This window comes from Microtus pennsylvanicus, chromosome 1, assembly GCF_037038515.1.
Source record: "Microtus pennsylvanicus isolate mMicPen1 chromosome 1, mMicPen1.hap1, whole genome shotgun sequence".
Classification (NCBI taxonomy): domain Eukaryota; kingdom Metazoa; phylum Chordata; class Mammalia; order Rodentia; family Cricetidae; genus Microtus; species Microtus pennsylvanicus.
Genome location: NC_134579.1, coordinates 75,798,762 through 75,816,256, shown reverse-complemented (window position 1 = coordinate 75,816,256; position 17,495 = coordinate 75,798,762). Strand labels below are relative to the sequence as shown.

At 42.1% G+C, this 17,495-nt stretch overlaps 1 protein-coding gene across 2 annotated transcripts in view; it reads left to right on the top strand.

Moving 5' to 3' along the window:
* Positions 1–17,495, top strand: part of Hira (histone cell cycle regulator) — a 102,156-nt gene that overhangs the window by 48,234 nt on the left and 36,427 nt on the right. For both annotated transcript variants that reach the window (XM_075969303.1, XM_075969313.1), the window contains 5 exons: positions 415–520; positions 3,012–3,227; positions 4,533–4,618; positions 10,738–10,932; positions 12,661–12,822. In XM_075969303.1, coding sequence (XP_075825418.1) covers positions 415–520; positions 3,012–3,227; positions 4,533–4,618; positions 10,738–10,932; positions 12,661–12,822 — 765 coding nt within the window. The remainder of the gene's footprint in view (positions 1–414; positions 521–3,011; positions 3,228–4,532; positions 4,619–10,737; positions 10,933–12,660; positions 12,823–17,495) is intronic.

The following is a 17,495-nucleotide window of genomic DNA, read 5'->3' as shown; positions in this document are numbered from 1 at the left end:
GCTTGGCAGTGCAGACCCCAGGGTTCTGTTTGCACTGTTCTCGGCGCAACAGCTCTGTCCTGCTGCTGGGAGAGGATCACCACCTGTAGGGTTTGTCATGGGGAAATACTGCTTGGACAAACTAGGATTCCCGCAGGTTTATAGCAAATATGCTTCTCAAGAGTTATAAAACAGGAATTGAAATGTTTGGAAAACTTGGTAAGCATTTCTTTGCTGGTTCCTAGCCCTAAAGGGCACCAAAAGCTTGATTGTTTCCCTTTTTGCCTGCCCTTAAGCTCAGGCCGCAGAAGGGAGCCTTAGGGTTCTAACATTCATTAGAGTATTCTCTGAGCATCCTGATGGTCCAGTCATGTGGTGTGGATGGCCATCTCAGGCTCATTGTCCCACCTAGGTGCTGACAGCTGTTTCTTTCAGGACTCTGAATGGGTTGGGTATCCTGGTATGTTCCATGGACGGCTCTGTGGCATTCCTTGATTTCTCCCAGGATGAACTTGGAGACCCCCTGAGTGAGGAGGAAAAGGTAGGTTTGTGGACTGTGAGCTGCCACAGTAACTCTGAGGCCTTTTTAATTGGGTTCTCTTTTTATAGAAGACAGATACATTAGGTATTCTAACATGTTTGGCTTTTATACACTATGTAATCCTTTTTGAAAAAAATTGGATTAATAATAAGTCAGAAACAAGTATTAGAACAAAGAACAAAGAATAAACTGGGTATCTTTGCCTAAGCTGAGATAGGCAGTATCCATAAAGAGGCTTTCACTCTGGGAGAGAGTTTAAGTCACTTCCGTGGGGTTCTTGTTTATGTCATCCTATTGTTTTATGCTGGCACAGCAGCAGTTATGTGACCAGTTAGTACTGGTTATTCTTAGCATCTATGCCAGGCTCTGGGCCAAATAAGGGCTTTACATCTCCTTTAAACCACATACAATTGCTGGGTGAAGTGGATGCATCTTTAATTCCAAAGAGACTGAAGAGAGTTCAGGGCCAGCCTGGGCTATACAATGAGGCTGGTTTAAAATGAATAAATTAACAAAGCAGAACAAGTATCTGCAAAGTGAGGCTTATAGATAGTGGGGATCGAACCCAGGGCCTCACACATGAACAAACGCTATACCTGCTGAACCCTATGCTTATTGATTTATGTTTTAAGGTATTCTTGAGGCCTACCAATGGAGAACCGCTTTTTTTAAATGTTTAAAAAAAGAGATAAAGTTGAAAACTTGGTAGAAAAATTGCAAAGACATTCTTTGCACCTAGAGACCATATCTAGTTATTGAAAAGTAGGAACTGGAATAAGCCAGTGATTCCACAGATCTGTTTGTTATTGCTTCTTAACACTGTGTTTGACTTATGCCCTCTTTTTTCCTAGTTTGTATTTTTTTCCTTCTTTCTTCTTTCAGTTTCTTCTCTGCAACCATTTTCTTCCTAGATGCCATAATAAAGGACTAGTTATTTTATAAAAATAATGTTTGTAAAGCAGGTCTATCTGTTTCATCAGTGAGGTGACCAAGCCTAAGAAGATAGCATGGCTCCTTGTCCTTAGTATAAGAGTGGATGGATGAGTGAACTAGGCCTGCTGCCTGTGAGTTAGGCTCCTCCAGCTATGCCTCTCCTCAGGGCATGGGGCCTCCCTGTACTTCTGTATGGGCTTTGGGAAAGGCTCTGCTTTACCTGCTGTAGACACAGAAACTGTTCTTTCTACCGACAGACTTTTGCCAACCGTTAATGGGGTATTATATCCATTTGTCTGAATGGAGCTCTGTGGAAGCCCAGAGCAGGTCAGCAGCTATCCTCTTAGTGATGCTGTTGCTGGGGGTAAGCTACTCTTAATCTACTGTGCGACACCACCACCCTCAACTGAGATCTAAATCCCTTGGGGTGGAGCTCTACCTTATGCACTATGCCTGGAATGGGGGGCAGCCTGTCAGTTGTTGTTGTTGTTTTTTAAAGAAGAAATAAGTTTCTGAGTGATCTTGTATCTTCATTCTGCCTTGTCCCTGTCATCAAGGACCCTTGCTTGGATCCTTCAGTGGCCTCTTGGAGAGTCACTTGAGAGCATATGGAAGAATCTTTTTCATTTCCGAGGTCATTGGCAGTGGCCCTGTGTTTAAGGAACTCTAGAAAAATCTTGGCCTAATTTTGGCTTGAGAATACAGAGGTTGGATTTGGGAGAGTGGACAAGAGACAGGATGGTAGAGGGGGAAGCTTCCTGGGACTACCCAGGGCCTTCTGGAATTAATCTCAAAGTCCCTATTGTAGAAAGCTGCCTACTAACTAGACATTATCTGGTATGGGCCAGATATCCAATAACTCTAGTCTCTATTTTCTAGGGACTAGACAGGCAAGATACAGCACTGTCATTTGCACATCAAAAATTTCTCGGCATGTTTTTATGAAAACTGTTTATTATGTTCTGGGATGCTGCCCCTCCTCTCCTGAGGTTCCTGTCTGGCTCCTTATGACATAGGATTAACAAGGACCTAGGGCTGGGAGGAGATCCTGCTCAGAAGGACCATTTTGGGGGCGTTAAGAAGCTTCCAGTGCTCTTGAGAATCAATGTTAGTTGCATGGGGGACCTCCTGCCATGGTGGCTGGCATCCACAAGAGCAGAGAGAGCAGGCTGGTTTTGTGAGCATACTTAGAATTCTTGGTGTGATGTAACAATCTCAGTTACCAATTTGGGCATCTGCATTTCAGTTGAGACAGTATCATTGCCATTTGTTTTACACTAGTCAATGTAAAAGGTGATTTCTTGTCAGTATCTATCTCACTATCTTTCCAACTGTAGATGCATAGGTGGCTGTAAACATCTTGTGAGAGATGAGAGGTTTTGACAGATATATCTAGTCAGTGACAGGCAGTTGAGTGGGACCTGATGGTGAACTGGCCTCCTGGGCCATTCTTCTCTTAGAACCAGGAGAGTCAGCACTGTAGTGCACCTGCTGGTGGGCAACTGCGGCCATGGCAATACCAACACCCATGTGTTAAATCTCTCCCTGCTTCCTACAGAGTCGTATTCACCAGTCCACCTATGGCAAGAGCCTGGCAATCATGACTGAGGCCCAGCTTTCCACGGCTGTTATTGAGAACCCTGAAATGCTCAAGTACCAGAGGAGACAGCAACAGCAGCAGTTGGACCAGAAGAATGCCACGGCTAGGGAGACAAGCTCAGCATCCTCAGTCACGGGTGTGGTCAATGGGGAAAGTCTGGAAGATATCAGGAAGGTGAGGGTGTAGCCCAGTGACATTAAAGACATTCGCACATGCACAGAGACAGGGCAAAGGGAATGAACAGATAGAACATGGCACGTGAGGTCTGGACAGGGCACAAAGATAGGACTGGGGCATGAGTGGTAGTGAAGAGGGTATGCGGTGAGTCTAGGACTAAACCATAACCTGCTGGGATCCACATTAATAATGGCTTGAAATACCTTCATCAGAGGTTTCTACCCCAGGGAGCCGTAGAAGAGGTTTTTCTTTGCAGGAACTGCAAAACTTCACTCTAGGAAAGTAGATGCTGAGAAATTAAATTACTTGCCCTCATTGTTGTGTGGGTACCCTTCTTCTGGAAGCCTGTGTTTCACTGGCGAACAGGGATAATAGGGCAGAGCAGCGTAAGAGACATGGAGCTTACTGAAAAATTAAGTCGTGTCCAGGGGCTTGTGGAGGTCAACCAACCTCTCCCAGGGGACTCTGATGGACTGTGTGGTTGGGAACCACAGTTACAAACCTTTCATGAAGGAAAGCAGCTGTGATAAAAGTCAACATGGAAGCCTGGCATGGTGGACAGGAGATCACTGCAAATTTGAACCCAGCCTGGGCTATATAATGTGTTCTAGTTCACAGAGTGGTACAGAGTGACATATTTACTTATTTTTATCCTGAGTAAATAAAGTTGGTTTGCAAGACACCACTTTGTGATAAGAGTGTGGCTCACAGGTTTAAACCTCTAATATCTAATGGCTGTTGGATGTCATGTACTTAACAACCTAAGTTTGGTCACATCTGCTACTGATGGCAGGGAAGAAGGCTCTTAGAAGAAGGAACTTTCTGTTCTTGCTTCTTCTCTGTATTGAAAATCAAGCACGTGCCTTGCTAAACATGCCTATGCTTGAGAGCTGCTCGACTTTCTTTGTACCAAGGCTCTAGAAAGGAGAGTTAGAATACATTTCCCTAGAAGCCTTTATTTTTTCATCTGATAGTGAAGTATACATGATATAATGCATGAAGCACAAATACTGCTCGATGACAATATAAAATAGTCAAATTCAGGAGCAGAGTGGGTACCAGGGCCTTCTAGCACAACATGCACACCATATCTCAGTCCTAGAGTTCTGTAGTGTAGCATAGATTCTGTAGCTGCCAATACTATATAGTTCATATTTATTTCCTAAAAGAGCTAAGTGTTTTCATCATAAAGGGAAAAGAGAAAACAGCTTTATTTTTTGATATTTAATATTTTCTTTTTTGATATGATAGACATGGTTAGTTGAATTTTTTGAATTCACTTATTTGACTCTACTTTGCCAGAATCTTTTGAAGAAACAAGTGGAAACACGGACAGCAGATGGTCGGAGGAGAATCACACCTCTCTGCATAGCACAGCTGGACACTGGGTACTCTTTCATTCACCAAGCTTTCTGTGACCTTGTATGGGGAGGTCTCCTCTTCTTTTGTCAATTAGCCAGTTAGGGTCTTGGAAGACTCTGGGGCCAATATGGAAGTGGGAGAGAGTCAGGTCCAGCTGACTCAAAGCCCTGTGATCCCTATAGAGCTCCCCATACACTCTGGACTCATACGGAAGGGTAGGGACTGAGTGGTCCAAGGCCAGCTGTCCATTTGCTGTCTACTCTGCCTTGCTGCTGACAAGGCACTGCAGGACAAGAAAGGAAGTTATGCTTTCTTTCTTTCTTTTTTATAACTGGTCTTCCCATATTATGAAAGATATATAGTTGGAAAATTAGAAAGATAGTAAAAAGTTCAAAGAAGAGGATAATATCATTCTCCAGCTTCTGTTATCATCTTGATACCTGTATTTCCAGTCTTTCCCCACTTGTTACTGTATCTTGACCTCTCATCCACTGAATAAATAGTCCTCTGAAGCATTGCTTGCTGATTATCCAGATTCCTGTTGTCTGAATGCACCATGAGTTAATGAACCAGCTCCTTTATTGTGGACTTGTAGTTTGTGTCCAGTTTTTGTGACTGTTAATCTTTGAACACACATGTCACTGTCCTCTTGGGTAATTCCTGAAGTAGAACTGGTGGACAGAAGGCAGGACTCTGAGATACATCGATTGCTCTGGGGAGGCAGGGACGATATGTGCGGTCAGGCTTGTGTTTGTACTGATTGGTCTCTAAAAATGACATATGCTGAATCAGAGGATGCTAAGTCCTTTGATGAAAGTGGTAGACCCATGCCAGCTGTCTCTCTGGGTTCTGCTCTGGGCATCAGGAAGTCTTTCACAGAGACTATATAAATAGTTTTTTACATTTTTAAAAATTTTATGTGCATTGGTATTTTCTCCGCATTCATGTCTGCATGTGGGTGTCAGATCCCCTGGAACTGGAATGATAGACAGTTGTGAGCTGCCATTTGGGTGCTGGGAATTGGACCTGGGTCCTCTGGAAGAACAGCCAGTTTTTAACCATTGAGCTATTTCCCTTGATGCTAGAGGCTTCATTTGTTATGCTAACCCTAACTCTCAGGCTAGGTGTACCAGCTACCTGTTCAGAACCTGCTCTCTTGACTCCTCAGAGTGGTGATTTAATCTTCACTACCTCTGCCTCACGTTCATTAGAATCAAGTGTGGAAATGTGCTGTGAATGCTGCAGGCCTGTGGTGGGGAAAGAGGTGATGGCAGTGCACTTTGATTCATGGATCTTTCCATGCCTTACACGAAAGGTTTGCAACAATGAAGAGCCAGAGGAAATAGGGTCTTTCTGGCTGACCTTGAGTCAGCTTTCTATTACTAGGCACTTAGTTCTGGTATCAGAACTTGATTATTTTTTGTTAGGACTTACTACCTTTTTGATTGCTATGTCAAAACAAATAGAAATACAGCAAGTTATTGGTGCTGGTGGCACACACCTTTAATCCAGCACTTGGGAGGCAAAGGCAAATGGATCTCTGAGTTTGAGGCCAGCCTGATCTACAAAGTGAGTTCCAGAACAGCTAGGACTGTAACACAGAGAAACTCTGCCTAGAAAAACAAAACAAGAAAAAACAAAACAAACAAACAAAAACCCACAAAGAGTCAAAAGGATGAGAGACTTCACTAAACTCTGAAAAATAAGTTTATATATCGGCCGGGCGGTGGTGGCGCACGCCTTTAATCCCAGCACTCGGGAGGCAGAGGCAGGCGGATCTCTGTGAGTTCGAGACCAGCCTGGTCTACAGAGCTAGTTCCAGGACAGGCTCCAAAGCCACAGAGAAACCCTGCCTCGAAAAACCAAAAAAAAAAAAAAAAAAAAAAAAAGTTTATATATCTATATATATATAAATAAAATTCCCCAAATTTGAAATATTTCTAGAAAAGAAGTTGTGTTCACCCTCTTTAAAGCCACCAGATTAGAAAGACTTTACAGGGGAATTGTAATAGCATGTTGTATATTCTAGTACATAGATAAACGGAGACTTAGATCCAAATGTAGCACAAATAGCAATTTCCCACAGTATATAACATAGTCCCAACAATTCAGGAGACTGAGGCAGGAGAACACTTGATCTCAGGCTTGGGCAGCATAGACTTGGTCACCACAGAGAACTTAATTTCAGGCACTGTAGTTTCTGGATGTCAGTGCCAAATCTTAAAAACACAGTAATGAGGAGAACCTTATAGAGTCTTGAGATGCTAACTAATATCAGGGCTGGGCGTGGTGGTGCATACCTTTGATTCCAGCACTTGAGAGGCAGAGGAAGGCAGAAATCTGTGAGTTTTATACTTGTCTTATCCACATAGGGAGTTCCAGGCCATCCAGGTCAACACACCAATCTCAGAAAAACAAAAACAAATCTAATAATATGATCAAATAAGGCTTATTTTAGGTAAGTAAGAATGTTCAAAATTGTCGGAAATAGCTAAGTCTCAGCATCAACTGACTGAAACAAACAAATGGAATAATCACTTCCATAGCTGTTTTAAGGGTCATTTTGATAAAATTTATCATTGTTCTGGCTTCAGATTTGATGAAATTAAAGTAGATAGAAGCTTCATAAACTGGTAAGCTGTCTTCTTTCATATCACATTTAGAAATGAATATCTTTTTACTCCCCTGATTATAATTTAACATTCATCTTGAGGCTTTTTGTAGTTGGTCAACACTGAGTTCCAAAGTAGAACATGAAACATGTTGTTATTCAAGGATGATATGATCTAGAGAAATATCCCTGGGAATGCTGTGGGTAACAGAAGAAAGCAATAAAGCACATTGTGCTTCTGCATGTCACTTATTGCTGTGTTTAGGAAGTAGAGGCAGGAGGATTATATGTTTGGCAATCTGGGCTGCATAGTAGGACCCAGTCCTGAAGAAACTCCATGAGTGAAAGCATGTGTGTTTGAGAGTGTGAGCCCTGATGGGTATAGCTGAGACGAGATCAAGTAATGCCTTTAGAAGCAGTTCCTTTTGAAGATATAAAGGAAGAAATTGCATTCACAAATATTCCCCCCCCCCCTTTTTTAAAGACAGCATCTTATTGTGTTGCCCAAGCCAGTCTTGAATTTGGAGGTACAAATAATCTTTTTAATCTTACCCTCCTGAATATCAGGGCTTATAGATGTACACTACCAGGTCCAGCTAAGAATGTAAATCTGAAGAAAAATTTAAGGATTTTATTTGGTGGGCTGGGGAGATGCTCAGTGGATAAAGTACTTGCTGCATAAGCATGAGGACCTGAGTTCCTATCCCCAGCATACGAGTAACATCCAGGTACGTGTGTGTGTGCGTGTGTGTGTGTGTGTGTGTGTGTGTGTGTGTTACTGGCTGGCCATTCTAGCTAAATTGGTGAGCTCCTGGTATAGTGAGAAAGATAGTATCTAAAAATGAAAAAGATGGAGAGTGACGGACAAGATATCTGACATGGACCTTTGCCCTGCATGTGTGCATACACATGCTCTGCTCTCAGAATTCTGAGAGACCTAAAGAAAACTCAAAGTAAAGCTGGAAAGATATGCTACTAATTAGCTAAGGTGACTCAACATCAAGACTGCCAGTTATTCCTAAACAAGTTTGATATGAATCAGGAGAAGTAGCCATAGTTTTCAGAATTATAAAGGTTATTCTGAAGTTATATGGAGAAATAGTAATGTTAGAGATATTTTAGAAAGAAAAACTACCTCTACCAGGAATCAACTCTTCCAGGAATTTTAAACCAGGGAGATACTGACATGTGAGTAGGCAGACCAATGGAATATAATACAATTTCTAGAAGAAGCCCAAATATTCAAGGAAGTTTATGTGTGGGTGTTGGTGTGCATGTGCAAATATTTGTACATGTGGAGGCAGAAGCTGTCATAGGGTGTCTTCCTCAGTTGCTCCCTACTGTATTTTTTGAGACAGGATTTCTCCCTGAGCGTGGAGCTTACTAATGCAGCTAGACTGGCAGCAGGCATCAAATGTTCTCTCTTTGCCTCCCCAGCACTGGGATTGCAGGCGCATGGCATGGTGCTTGGCTTTTTATGTGGTTGTTGGAGATCTTAACTCAGGTCCCCATGGTTTTATGGGAAGTAGTTTACCAACTGAGTTATCTCACTACCCACTTCAAGGGAATTAAAAAAACAAAACAAAACAAAACAACAACAACAACAACAACAAAACCCAGGTCTCACTCTGTAGCCCTGGTTGGCCTAGAACTCATCATGTAGACCAGGCTGGTTTTGAAATCATTGAAATACCCCTGCTTCTGCCTTGAGAGTGCTGGGATTAAAGGTGTGCATCACCATGCCTACCTTAAAGGGAGTGTTAAAGCCAGTGTCTCAATTAGTGATGAAGAAGCATTGGCCAATTAAGTAAATGAAACCAGGATGGCTTGTCACTATAGAAACCACATTGAATCTCACCCCTTTAGCAATCTTAAGAGTAGAAATGTCTACAGCTTAGCAGTTTTTTGCTTGTTTTAGTCTTTCTTTTCTTTTCTTCTTTTGTCATTTAAAATGTTTGTTTTGAAAGACAAGGACTCACTATGCAGCCTTGACTGGCCTGGAATTTGATATGTAGACCACGCTGTCTTCAGACTCATAGAGATCCACCTTTCTTTGCCTCAAGATTGATGATGTTAAAGGTGTGTGCATCCATGCCTGGCCTTAAAACTTTATAATTTTATAAGAGTCCATAAAGAAATACTTTTATAATATCAAAGGTTAAAGTTGTTTTCCATAAATTATTTTAGGTTTAAAACACACCAAAATGAATGACATTGTTTTAGCCAGGCTAAAATCTTAAACTAACAAAAAAACTTATTCTCATTTGTTTCCTTCTTCTAAGTCAGATGTTTCTACATGAAAATTTTTAATTTTTAGTTATATCAAGATAACTATAGTAAAATGCTAATTATTCATCAATTGATAGATAGCAAGAAATTGATAAAACTGTAAGTGGGGGGTCTTGCAGGGCAGGCCGGTAATTCTGGCTACTCAAGAGGCCTGTCTAGGCTACAGAGTGAGTTCATTGCTAGTCTGGGTAACTTACTAACACCTTTTGTCAAAATAAAAACATCATGACTCAGTGTTGTTACAGTTGCTTTGCATGTGTAAGGCTCTGGACTCTATCCCAGTATCATAAAACCAACCAACAAATAAACATAACCACTACCACTAGCATGACAACCAAAAAAAAAACCTGTTAGGTTGTAGGGAAACTGGTGCTCTTTTAAGTGGTTTGTGACTTAACCACTAAAGAGAGAGCTTTAGAAATGCTTCTCAAAACCACGTGTAAACATTACATTTGCTGATCTCACTACGTTTTTCTGACTATATCCCACATTACACAGCGATTTAATTCCCTATCTTTGGGCAGCTACTATGAGCTCTATATATGTACTACACAGTATTTTTTAGTCATGATCATAATCCATTGGAGAGAGTCCAGGTACTTGGCAGATGAGCACTTGAGGCACAGTGGAAGTGACCGAAGTGCACAAGTGTGTGAGCTTGCAATTGGCCAGAGAGTTACTCTGGATAGTCTACTCCAGGTTCCTCAGTCTCAACACTTATATCTCCTGTTGGGGCAGTATGTCTCAGAAGCAGGGAGGCAAACCTGCCTCTCAGTAGAGGCTATGTTAAGTAAATTACATGCCCACTCAGTAGGGAAGCCTATAGCCCCTCAAACAAAAGGGAGGCTGCTGTAGGTACTATAGGTGCAATGTAGGCTCAGTACCATCTAAAAGTTGTAGATAGTAGCCTGGTTGTCTTTTTTGCAGTCTTATGTGTATTACTACTTTACTTTAGAGTCAATTAAACAGTATATTAAGGGTTTCATTTTTTTAAACTCTTCATTTTGGAAACAGGGTTTCTCTCTGTATAGAGCTGCCTGTCTTGGAACTCACTCTGTAGATCAGGCCTCTTTGTAGACCAGGCTGGCCTTGAACTCACAGAGATCCACCTGCCTCTGCCTTCATTTTTAAAACTTAACTTTCCACGTTACCCATGCCTCAAGACCCAGACAAATGTTATTTAGAAGTTATAAAATGCAAGATGTGACACTTCTGTGCTGATTGACTTTTCCTTGTTAATGACAGGGACTTCTCCACGGCATTCTTTAACAGCATCCCACTCTCCAGCTCCCTAGCAGGCACCATGCTCTCCTCTCCTAGCAGTCAGCAGCTACTGCCATTGGACTCCAGTACCCCCTCCTTCGGCGCCTCAAAGCCTTGCACAGAGCCAGTGGCAGCCACTGGTGCCAGGCCTACAGGCGAGTCTGTCAGTAAGGACAGGTTAGTAGATACCAATGATCAGTCATGTCTCTGGGGGAAAGTTCAGGTTTGGGACATGGTTCCAGGAATAAAAATTATGTTTTATTCTTAGTTCATGGCCACTTCACTAGAAAAGGGAAGAAATGCTTGGTTTCAAATGAGTGACTTGGATGGGAGGATTTGTTTAATTTAGTCCTTGAGGCTATGTGGACTTGACAGAGAAGCTGGCTGAAGGTAAAGCTACAAAGGTTTGGGGACATGCCAGTGAATATTACTGATTACAGGATCCTACTTTTTGGAGATCTAGACTAGAGATAGCCTGACATTTCTGGCTTTGATCTACATTGTGCTGTGAGTTCCACAGTTCATCACTGCCAGGGTGATCCTGTGAGCATGTAGATTTCCCATCATACTTAGAATCAGATTTATCCACTGTCCATTTCTTCACTGCCCACTATATCTAGTCAGAACTGGAGGAGCATGGGTAAGAACCGAGAGTGAATATTGGCCACATTCCCACTCTGGGTTATACACTGTAAGGACCAGGTATATACAGGGCATAGATTGGCAGGTGCTTGCCCTCCAGAGAGAACTCATGGTCATTTTGCAGAAAGGGCTGCTTGTTCATTGGGGGGTTTAGCAAACAGCTTTCATTGACATTTTTCAGAAAGTGTTTTTTCACAGAGCCCATACAAGACAATTGGAGAAGGCTGGTAGCCAGGACAATGACACAAACAGTACTCCAAGTCTCTTAGATGGGTTAGAAAAGATGGGTGGTGGGGGGAGAAAGAAGGCTGGGTTCCTATTCTGAACTAGTTAGACTGGACTTTTCTCAGAGGGGAGACAGAAAACTTTGTGACTTACATTTAGGAAGATAGTTCCAATAGGTAGTGGGGCCCAAAATTAAGCAACACCTACTACTTATATCTGATAAAGGAGAATGCTTCTCTGTCAGTGGAGCAAATTTTGGGTTACTGCTTTCTGGGCTCTAGGAAGATGGCACCAAGCAACAGTTGTCACTGCCCATAAGAAATGATGAGTGTACATCAGAGAGGAGATAGTACAACACAGCACGGTATTTAGGAAGCAAAGCAAAGGGTGTCTGGGAAGGATAGGTGCCACCAGGGCTGAGCAGTGTTTTGTGGGTTGGAACTAGAGATCATGAAGTAGGAAAACAGTACCATCAGGGATGGCTGCCAGCATCTGCTATGAGAGTGGGGGTGTAAGTAGATGGAAGTAGAGTAACCTTCTTAAGGTAAGCCAAAGCCCAGTAGCTTTGCTCAGGAATTGGGAGAGGGTTGGAGCAGGAGGAAGGCTAGACAAGCCGGTCCACAGGAGCAATGGGCGGGGCCACTTAGGATGGCAGCGACTAGAATGAAGATGAAAGGCAGGATTAGGCCAGGACTTCAAGACCCCAATGAGGGCTTTGCTCCCTCGCGGCCCTGTGGAAGTGGCAAAGCTAGTGGTTGAGTCACTTGGGGTGGACATGCTGTACTCAGGTTGTGGAGACCCCGTTATTTAGTCCAACTCCAAAAAACTCAGTATGACACAAAAGGGAAAATAAATGTGAATGCGTTTGCCCTTGAACTTTTCAGATAGACTTCTAGAATTTCAATGCATGGATATTAAAAAAAGTAGATTATATTTTGAGGCTTCTTGTATTTGTAGAAAGAAGTTTGATGCTTATGCTTCTTTAAATAGGCTCCTTTGTCACTTGTGTTTGATGACCCTCCCATCTTTATTTCCCAGTATGAATGCTACCTCTACTCCTGCTGCATTGTCACCCTCCGTGTTAACAACCCCATCCAAGATTGAACCCATGAAAGCATTTGACTCCCGATTCACAGAGCGGTCCAAAGCCACACCGGGTGCTCCTTCCTTGACCAGTGTGATTCCAACAGCTGTTGAAAGGTACGTGGTAGATGTTGTCCTTCCCCAGATCTACCATGCATCCTGGCTCATGTAGGAGAGCAAGACTCCAGAGACCTCTGTGAGTGAAAGAAGTGAGTGACTGCTAAAAGTGGGGAGGTGGCTGGAAGGGGCTATTGGGAGGAGACTGTGGCCTAAGGATAGCAAAGGCAGGAGGCATAAGAACCAGGCATTCTAGCCTGCTGAATGGATCCCAGAGTTTGCTGAGAAGGAGAACATAAATGTGCTTGGAGAAATAGAAGGCTTGGATACAGTTACACTGAGCAGGTCAAGGGCTTCTGCTCAGAAGGTGAAATGTAAGACACAAGGGATTTAAATGAAGTCTTTGTAGGACATATGGCCTTTTAAGTTCTGCAGACTTGGTATGGCTTGTCTATTTCTTCTTTCTTCCTAACATACATCAGCCAAAATACACAGGCTGTGATTTTTTTTTGTTTGTTTGCTTTTTAATTTCTTGGAGTTGTGGAAGTGTGTCCTGAGGTAGCTGGAGCAAGCCTCTGTCATTGGCACTGAGTTTGACTTCCTACAGAGAAGAACTCACTGCATGTCCTAGTGAGTTAGAATAAAAGAAGTAGTCATGGGCTAGGCTACCTTCTTTCAGTGAGTCGTAAGAGTTGTTTACTTGTGGATATGTTACCTACAGTTAAGTGCAGGGACGTTGGCCAGAGGATATTGTGATGTCCACTTAGCCAATAGATGTCCAGTAAGATTGACATTTGTATGAGATCTGTTCTTGAAGTTGGCATGTCTGAAACTACAGTGGTCTGTTCCTGAGATATTCCTGACTAATAACTGCTTGTTTGCTTCTGGTTTGCTCTTGGAGTATAATCCCAAGAGGTCAGCACAAGTTTGCTACTTTGTTAAGTTGTTGAATCTAGTATTCCAATCTGATGTAATCATTTTTGTATTCACATGTAAACATTTTCATGTCATCTTTTTATTTACTAATTTCTTTATCTAGCCATAAAGAGAAACCTTGCAACTAAGCACTTTGAGATGCTAGATCAGCACTTATAAGGCAGAGGCAGGAGAATTGCTGCAAGTTTGAGGCCAGCCTGGTCTACATAGCAAATACTAGGCCAGCCAGGGCCATATAGGACCCCTGTCTCAAAACAAGCAAACAAACAAACCCAAATCTCTAAAATATGTGATTATTCACAGAACTCAGGACCTAAAATCTGTTGAGTGATCAAAAATCTAGAGCAGTAGACTGCACCACCCTGTAAATGCTTGGTGACAGACTAGCAAAGGACCTTGAGTTTTGATTCAGTTCAAGAAAAATAGGTGTTACAACTGAGTCACTAATATAAAGTCAAGTTGCTTAGAAAAGTGCAGCTCTGACCGGGCAGTGGTGGTGTATGCCTTTAATCCCAGCACTTGGGAGGCAGAGGCAGGCCTGGTCTATAGAGCTAGTTCCAGGACAGCCAGGACTGTTACACAGAGAAACCCTGTCTAGAAACGTGCACACCCCCCCCCCCCCCCAAGAAAAAAACAGTGCCACCACTGTGAGTTGAGTCCTAGAAAAAAACCCAGCTGGTGTTTCAGGAACAGGCAGAGACGTCGGATTGTCTGAACTAGTCCCAGGTTTAGGTATCTAGGAATCACCAACCTAGGATATGAACACAAAAGAGGATTTTGATTTGTTAACATCTAGAGGCACTTGGCAAAGATGTAAATATGGAGTTACTTTTCTGTTTTGCCACCAATAAACCATTACCTGGATGGACTTGGATCCAAAGTAATAAAACACGTGAGGAAGCGGTGCAGCTTGGCATGGCACACGCCTGTTATCCCCACACTCTGGAAGCAGAGACAGAGGGGTCATGAGGGTGGGAGAGAGAAGAGGGATATGAGGGAAGGAGGGAGAGAGAATCTATCATCTAGAAATGTAAAGAACACAAAGTTTAGGATTTGACAGATCTGACCATAGAATTGTTAGGAGGGGTTTATAAAATAAATACACTTAAAGTCTTTAAAATATGTTATTAATATTTTATATATAAAACTGGGTCAAAATGTGTTGAGATAGGAGCGGCGGGGCTGTGTCCCGCCACCCGGCTAGCTTTACCCGAAATAATTACAAGGAAACTGTATTCTTTTAAACACTGCTTGGCCCATTAGTTCCAGCCTCTTATTGGCTAGCTCTTACATATTGATCTAACCCATTTCTAATAATCTGTGTAGCCCACGAGGTGGCTTATCAGGGGGAGATCTTAACCTGCGTCTGTCTGGAATGGCAGAATCATGGCGACTCACTGACTCGGCTTCTTTCTCCCAGAATTCTGTTCTGTCTACTCCGCCTACCTAATTTTCTGTCCTATTAGAGGCCAAGCAGTTTCTTTATTACTTAACCAATGAAACAACAGATAGAAAGATGACCCTCTTCCATCAAAAATGGATCAAAGAACTATATGTAAGAACTAAAATTATAAAACTCTTTAAAAGAAAACAAATATATGTATAGTTAGACAACTATTTTTCTTAGATTTGCTGTTAAAAACAGACAACTAAAAACAGATTACTAAAAAGTCCTTGAAATTTAAAGCTTATGCTTCCTAGAGGACACACAGGCCTCACAGGAAATGCCTCAAGGAATATTAGGTGGGGCAGTTGTTGAGGAGGAGGTCACAGGCCTATGGAGGTCCTGAAATCTGTTTGGAAAATGGAGAGGATTCCGAACTGAATGAATTGAATGCTGATTAGAGAGAAGAGCAGAGCTCTATAGACGGGAAGGCCTTGTGCTCCTTGTGAGGTCTGTCAAGATTGCATTCCTGGTTCTAATGGACAGTCACCATTCCTTCAGCAGAGGATCAACTTGAGTTGTCAGTTTTACTGAAGACCAGGTCTTTTCTCAGTAGCTGTGTCCCAGGTTCTCAGGAGACTTTCCAGCTGTTTAGATACAGTGTGATCTACCTTCCCCATTTGTGGATGACTTTCAGCATCCACTTTTTCTCAGTACTTTGACCAATTGTCTCTTACTGCCCCCTACAGAAAGAAGCATCTTTGATCAAGGCTGGCAACAGCACTAATCTATGAACATAAACATAAGGATTTGAAGAAAGTTTGATAGGCACATCATCCATTTAGCAAAACAGCCCTGTACTGTCTTGAGTAAGGTCTGTGCTCTCTAGCCATAGGCTTTCGTTGAAAGTTATAGCACGTCCTATAGAGTGGGCCTCAGTTCTACTGCTTGGTACCACCATAACAGGTTTGCCACTGTTGTGCCCATGGGCGGATCTTGCTTAAGTAGTTAGTATGCACATATGGCCCACAGCTGAGTAAGGTTTTTTGTTGATGACAGTTCTGTCCCATCAGCTATGGTAGCACCTCCTGGCTTTTGAGGACTAGCCAGCAAGGAAGAAGGGCCCATTACTGTTCAGCTCGATTTTTCCATGTCTTCCTTCCCTTCCTTCCTTCCTTCCTTCCTTCCTTCCTTCCTTCCTTCCTTCCTTTCTTCCTTTCTTCCTTTCTCCCTTCTCCTTTTATCCTCTCCCCCTCCCCTCCCCTCCCCCCCCTCCCTCCCTCCCTCCCTTCCTCCCTTCCTTTCTTCCCCAGACAGGGTTTCTTTGTGTAATAGTCCTAGCTGTTCTGGAAGTCACTCTGTAGACCAGGCTGGCCCTGAACTCAAAGATCCTCCTGCCTCTGCCTCCTGAGTGCTAGTATCAAAGATAGGCGCCATCAGGGCCCAGCCTTTCACTAATTTTCAGAGTGTCTGTACTAGTTTCTACTCATATTAACAGTGAATAAGGGTTTCTTTTTCCCACATTTTCACCACTGTTTTATTTTTTTGTTTTTTTTTGATATCTGTTCTGACTGGGGATAAGGTAGAGTCTCAAAGTAGTTTAATAAATTATTTTATTACAACGATTTATTTATTTAGTGTAGTATGTATGTATATATGGGCATGTGTATGTCACTTTATACATGTAAAGTTTAGGGATAGTTTTTCTCCTACAGTGTGAGTTCCCAGGATTGCACTCAGGACATCAGTTTTGAGGTGCTTTTATTTGTTGAGCCAAATTGTCAGCCTCTTGTCTAGTAGAATTCTGCAGTGCATTTCTCTGTGGCTGGACTTTCATTATTTCGCAGATTTATTTTTATTATTGTTTCAGTCTCATTGCTTATTATTGATCTGTTTAAATAATTTATCTCATCTTGGCTTATGCATCTACAAATTCATCTATTTCTATTCATTTTCCAATTTAGCAGACGATATGTTTTTAAGTTATGTGCTAGTGCCTTTTGGATTTCATTGTTATCTGTTGTCATGACTCCCTGTTTGTCTCACTCTCACTAACTTGGGTTTGTCAATCTTGTTTTCCTTTTCAAAGAACCAACTCTTTTTGCTTTTGTTTTTTTGTATTTTCTTTTCATTACTTGCTACTCTGATGAGCTTAATTATTTTTTTCTGTCTGCTGATTTGGGGTTTTGCTTATACTCGTTGTTTTTCCCAAGGCTCTAAGGCACATCATTATTTAATTTATGAGGTTTCTTTTATTTTTTTTGTAAATGTAGACACTTGTCACTATAAACTTCTCTCTAAGAAATACTTTAATTTGCATCACAGGTTTTGTTACGTTGTGTTTTCATTTAAATCTATGAATTTTTTAATGGACCCATTTGTCACTTTATAGTGTTTTGTTAATTTTGATGAC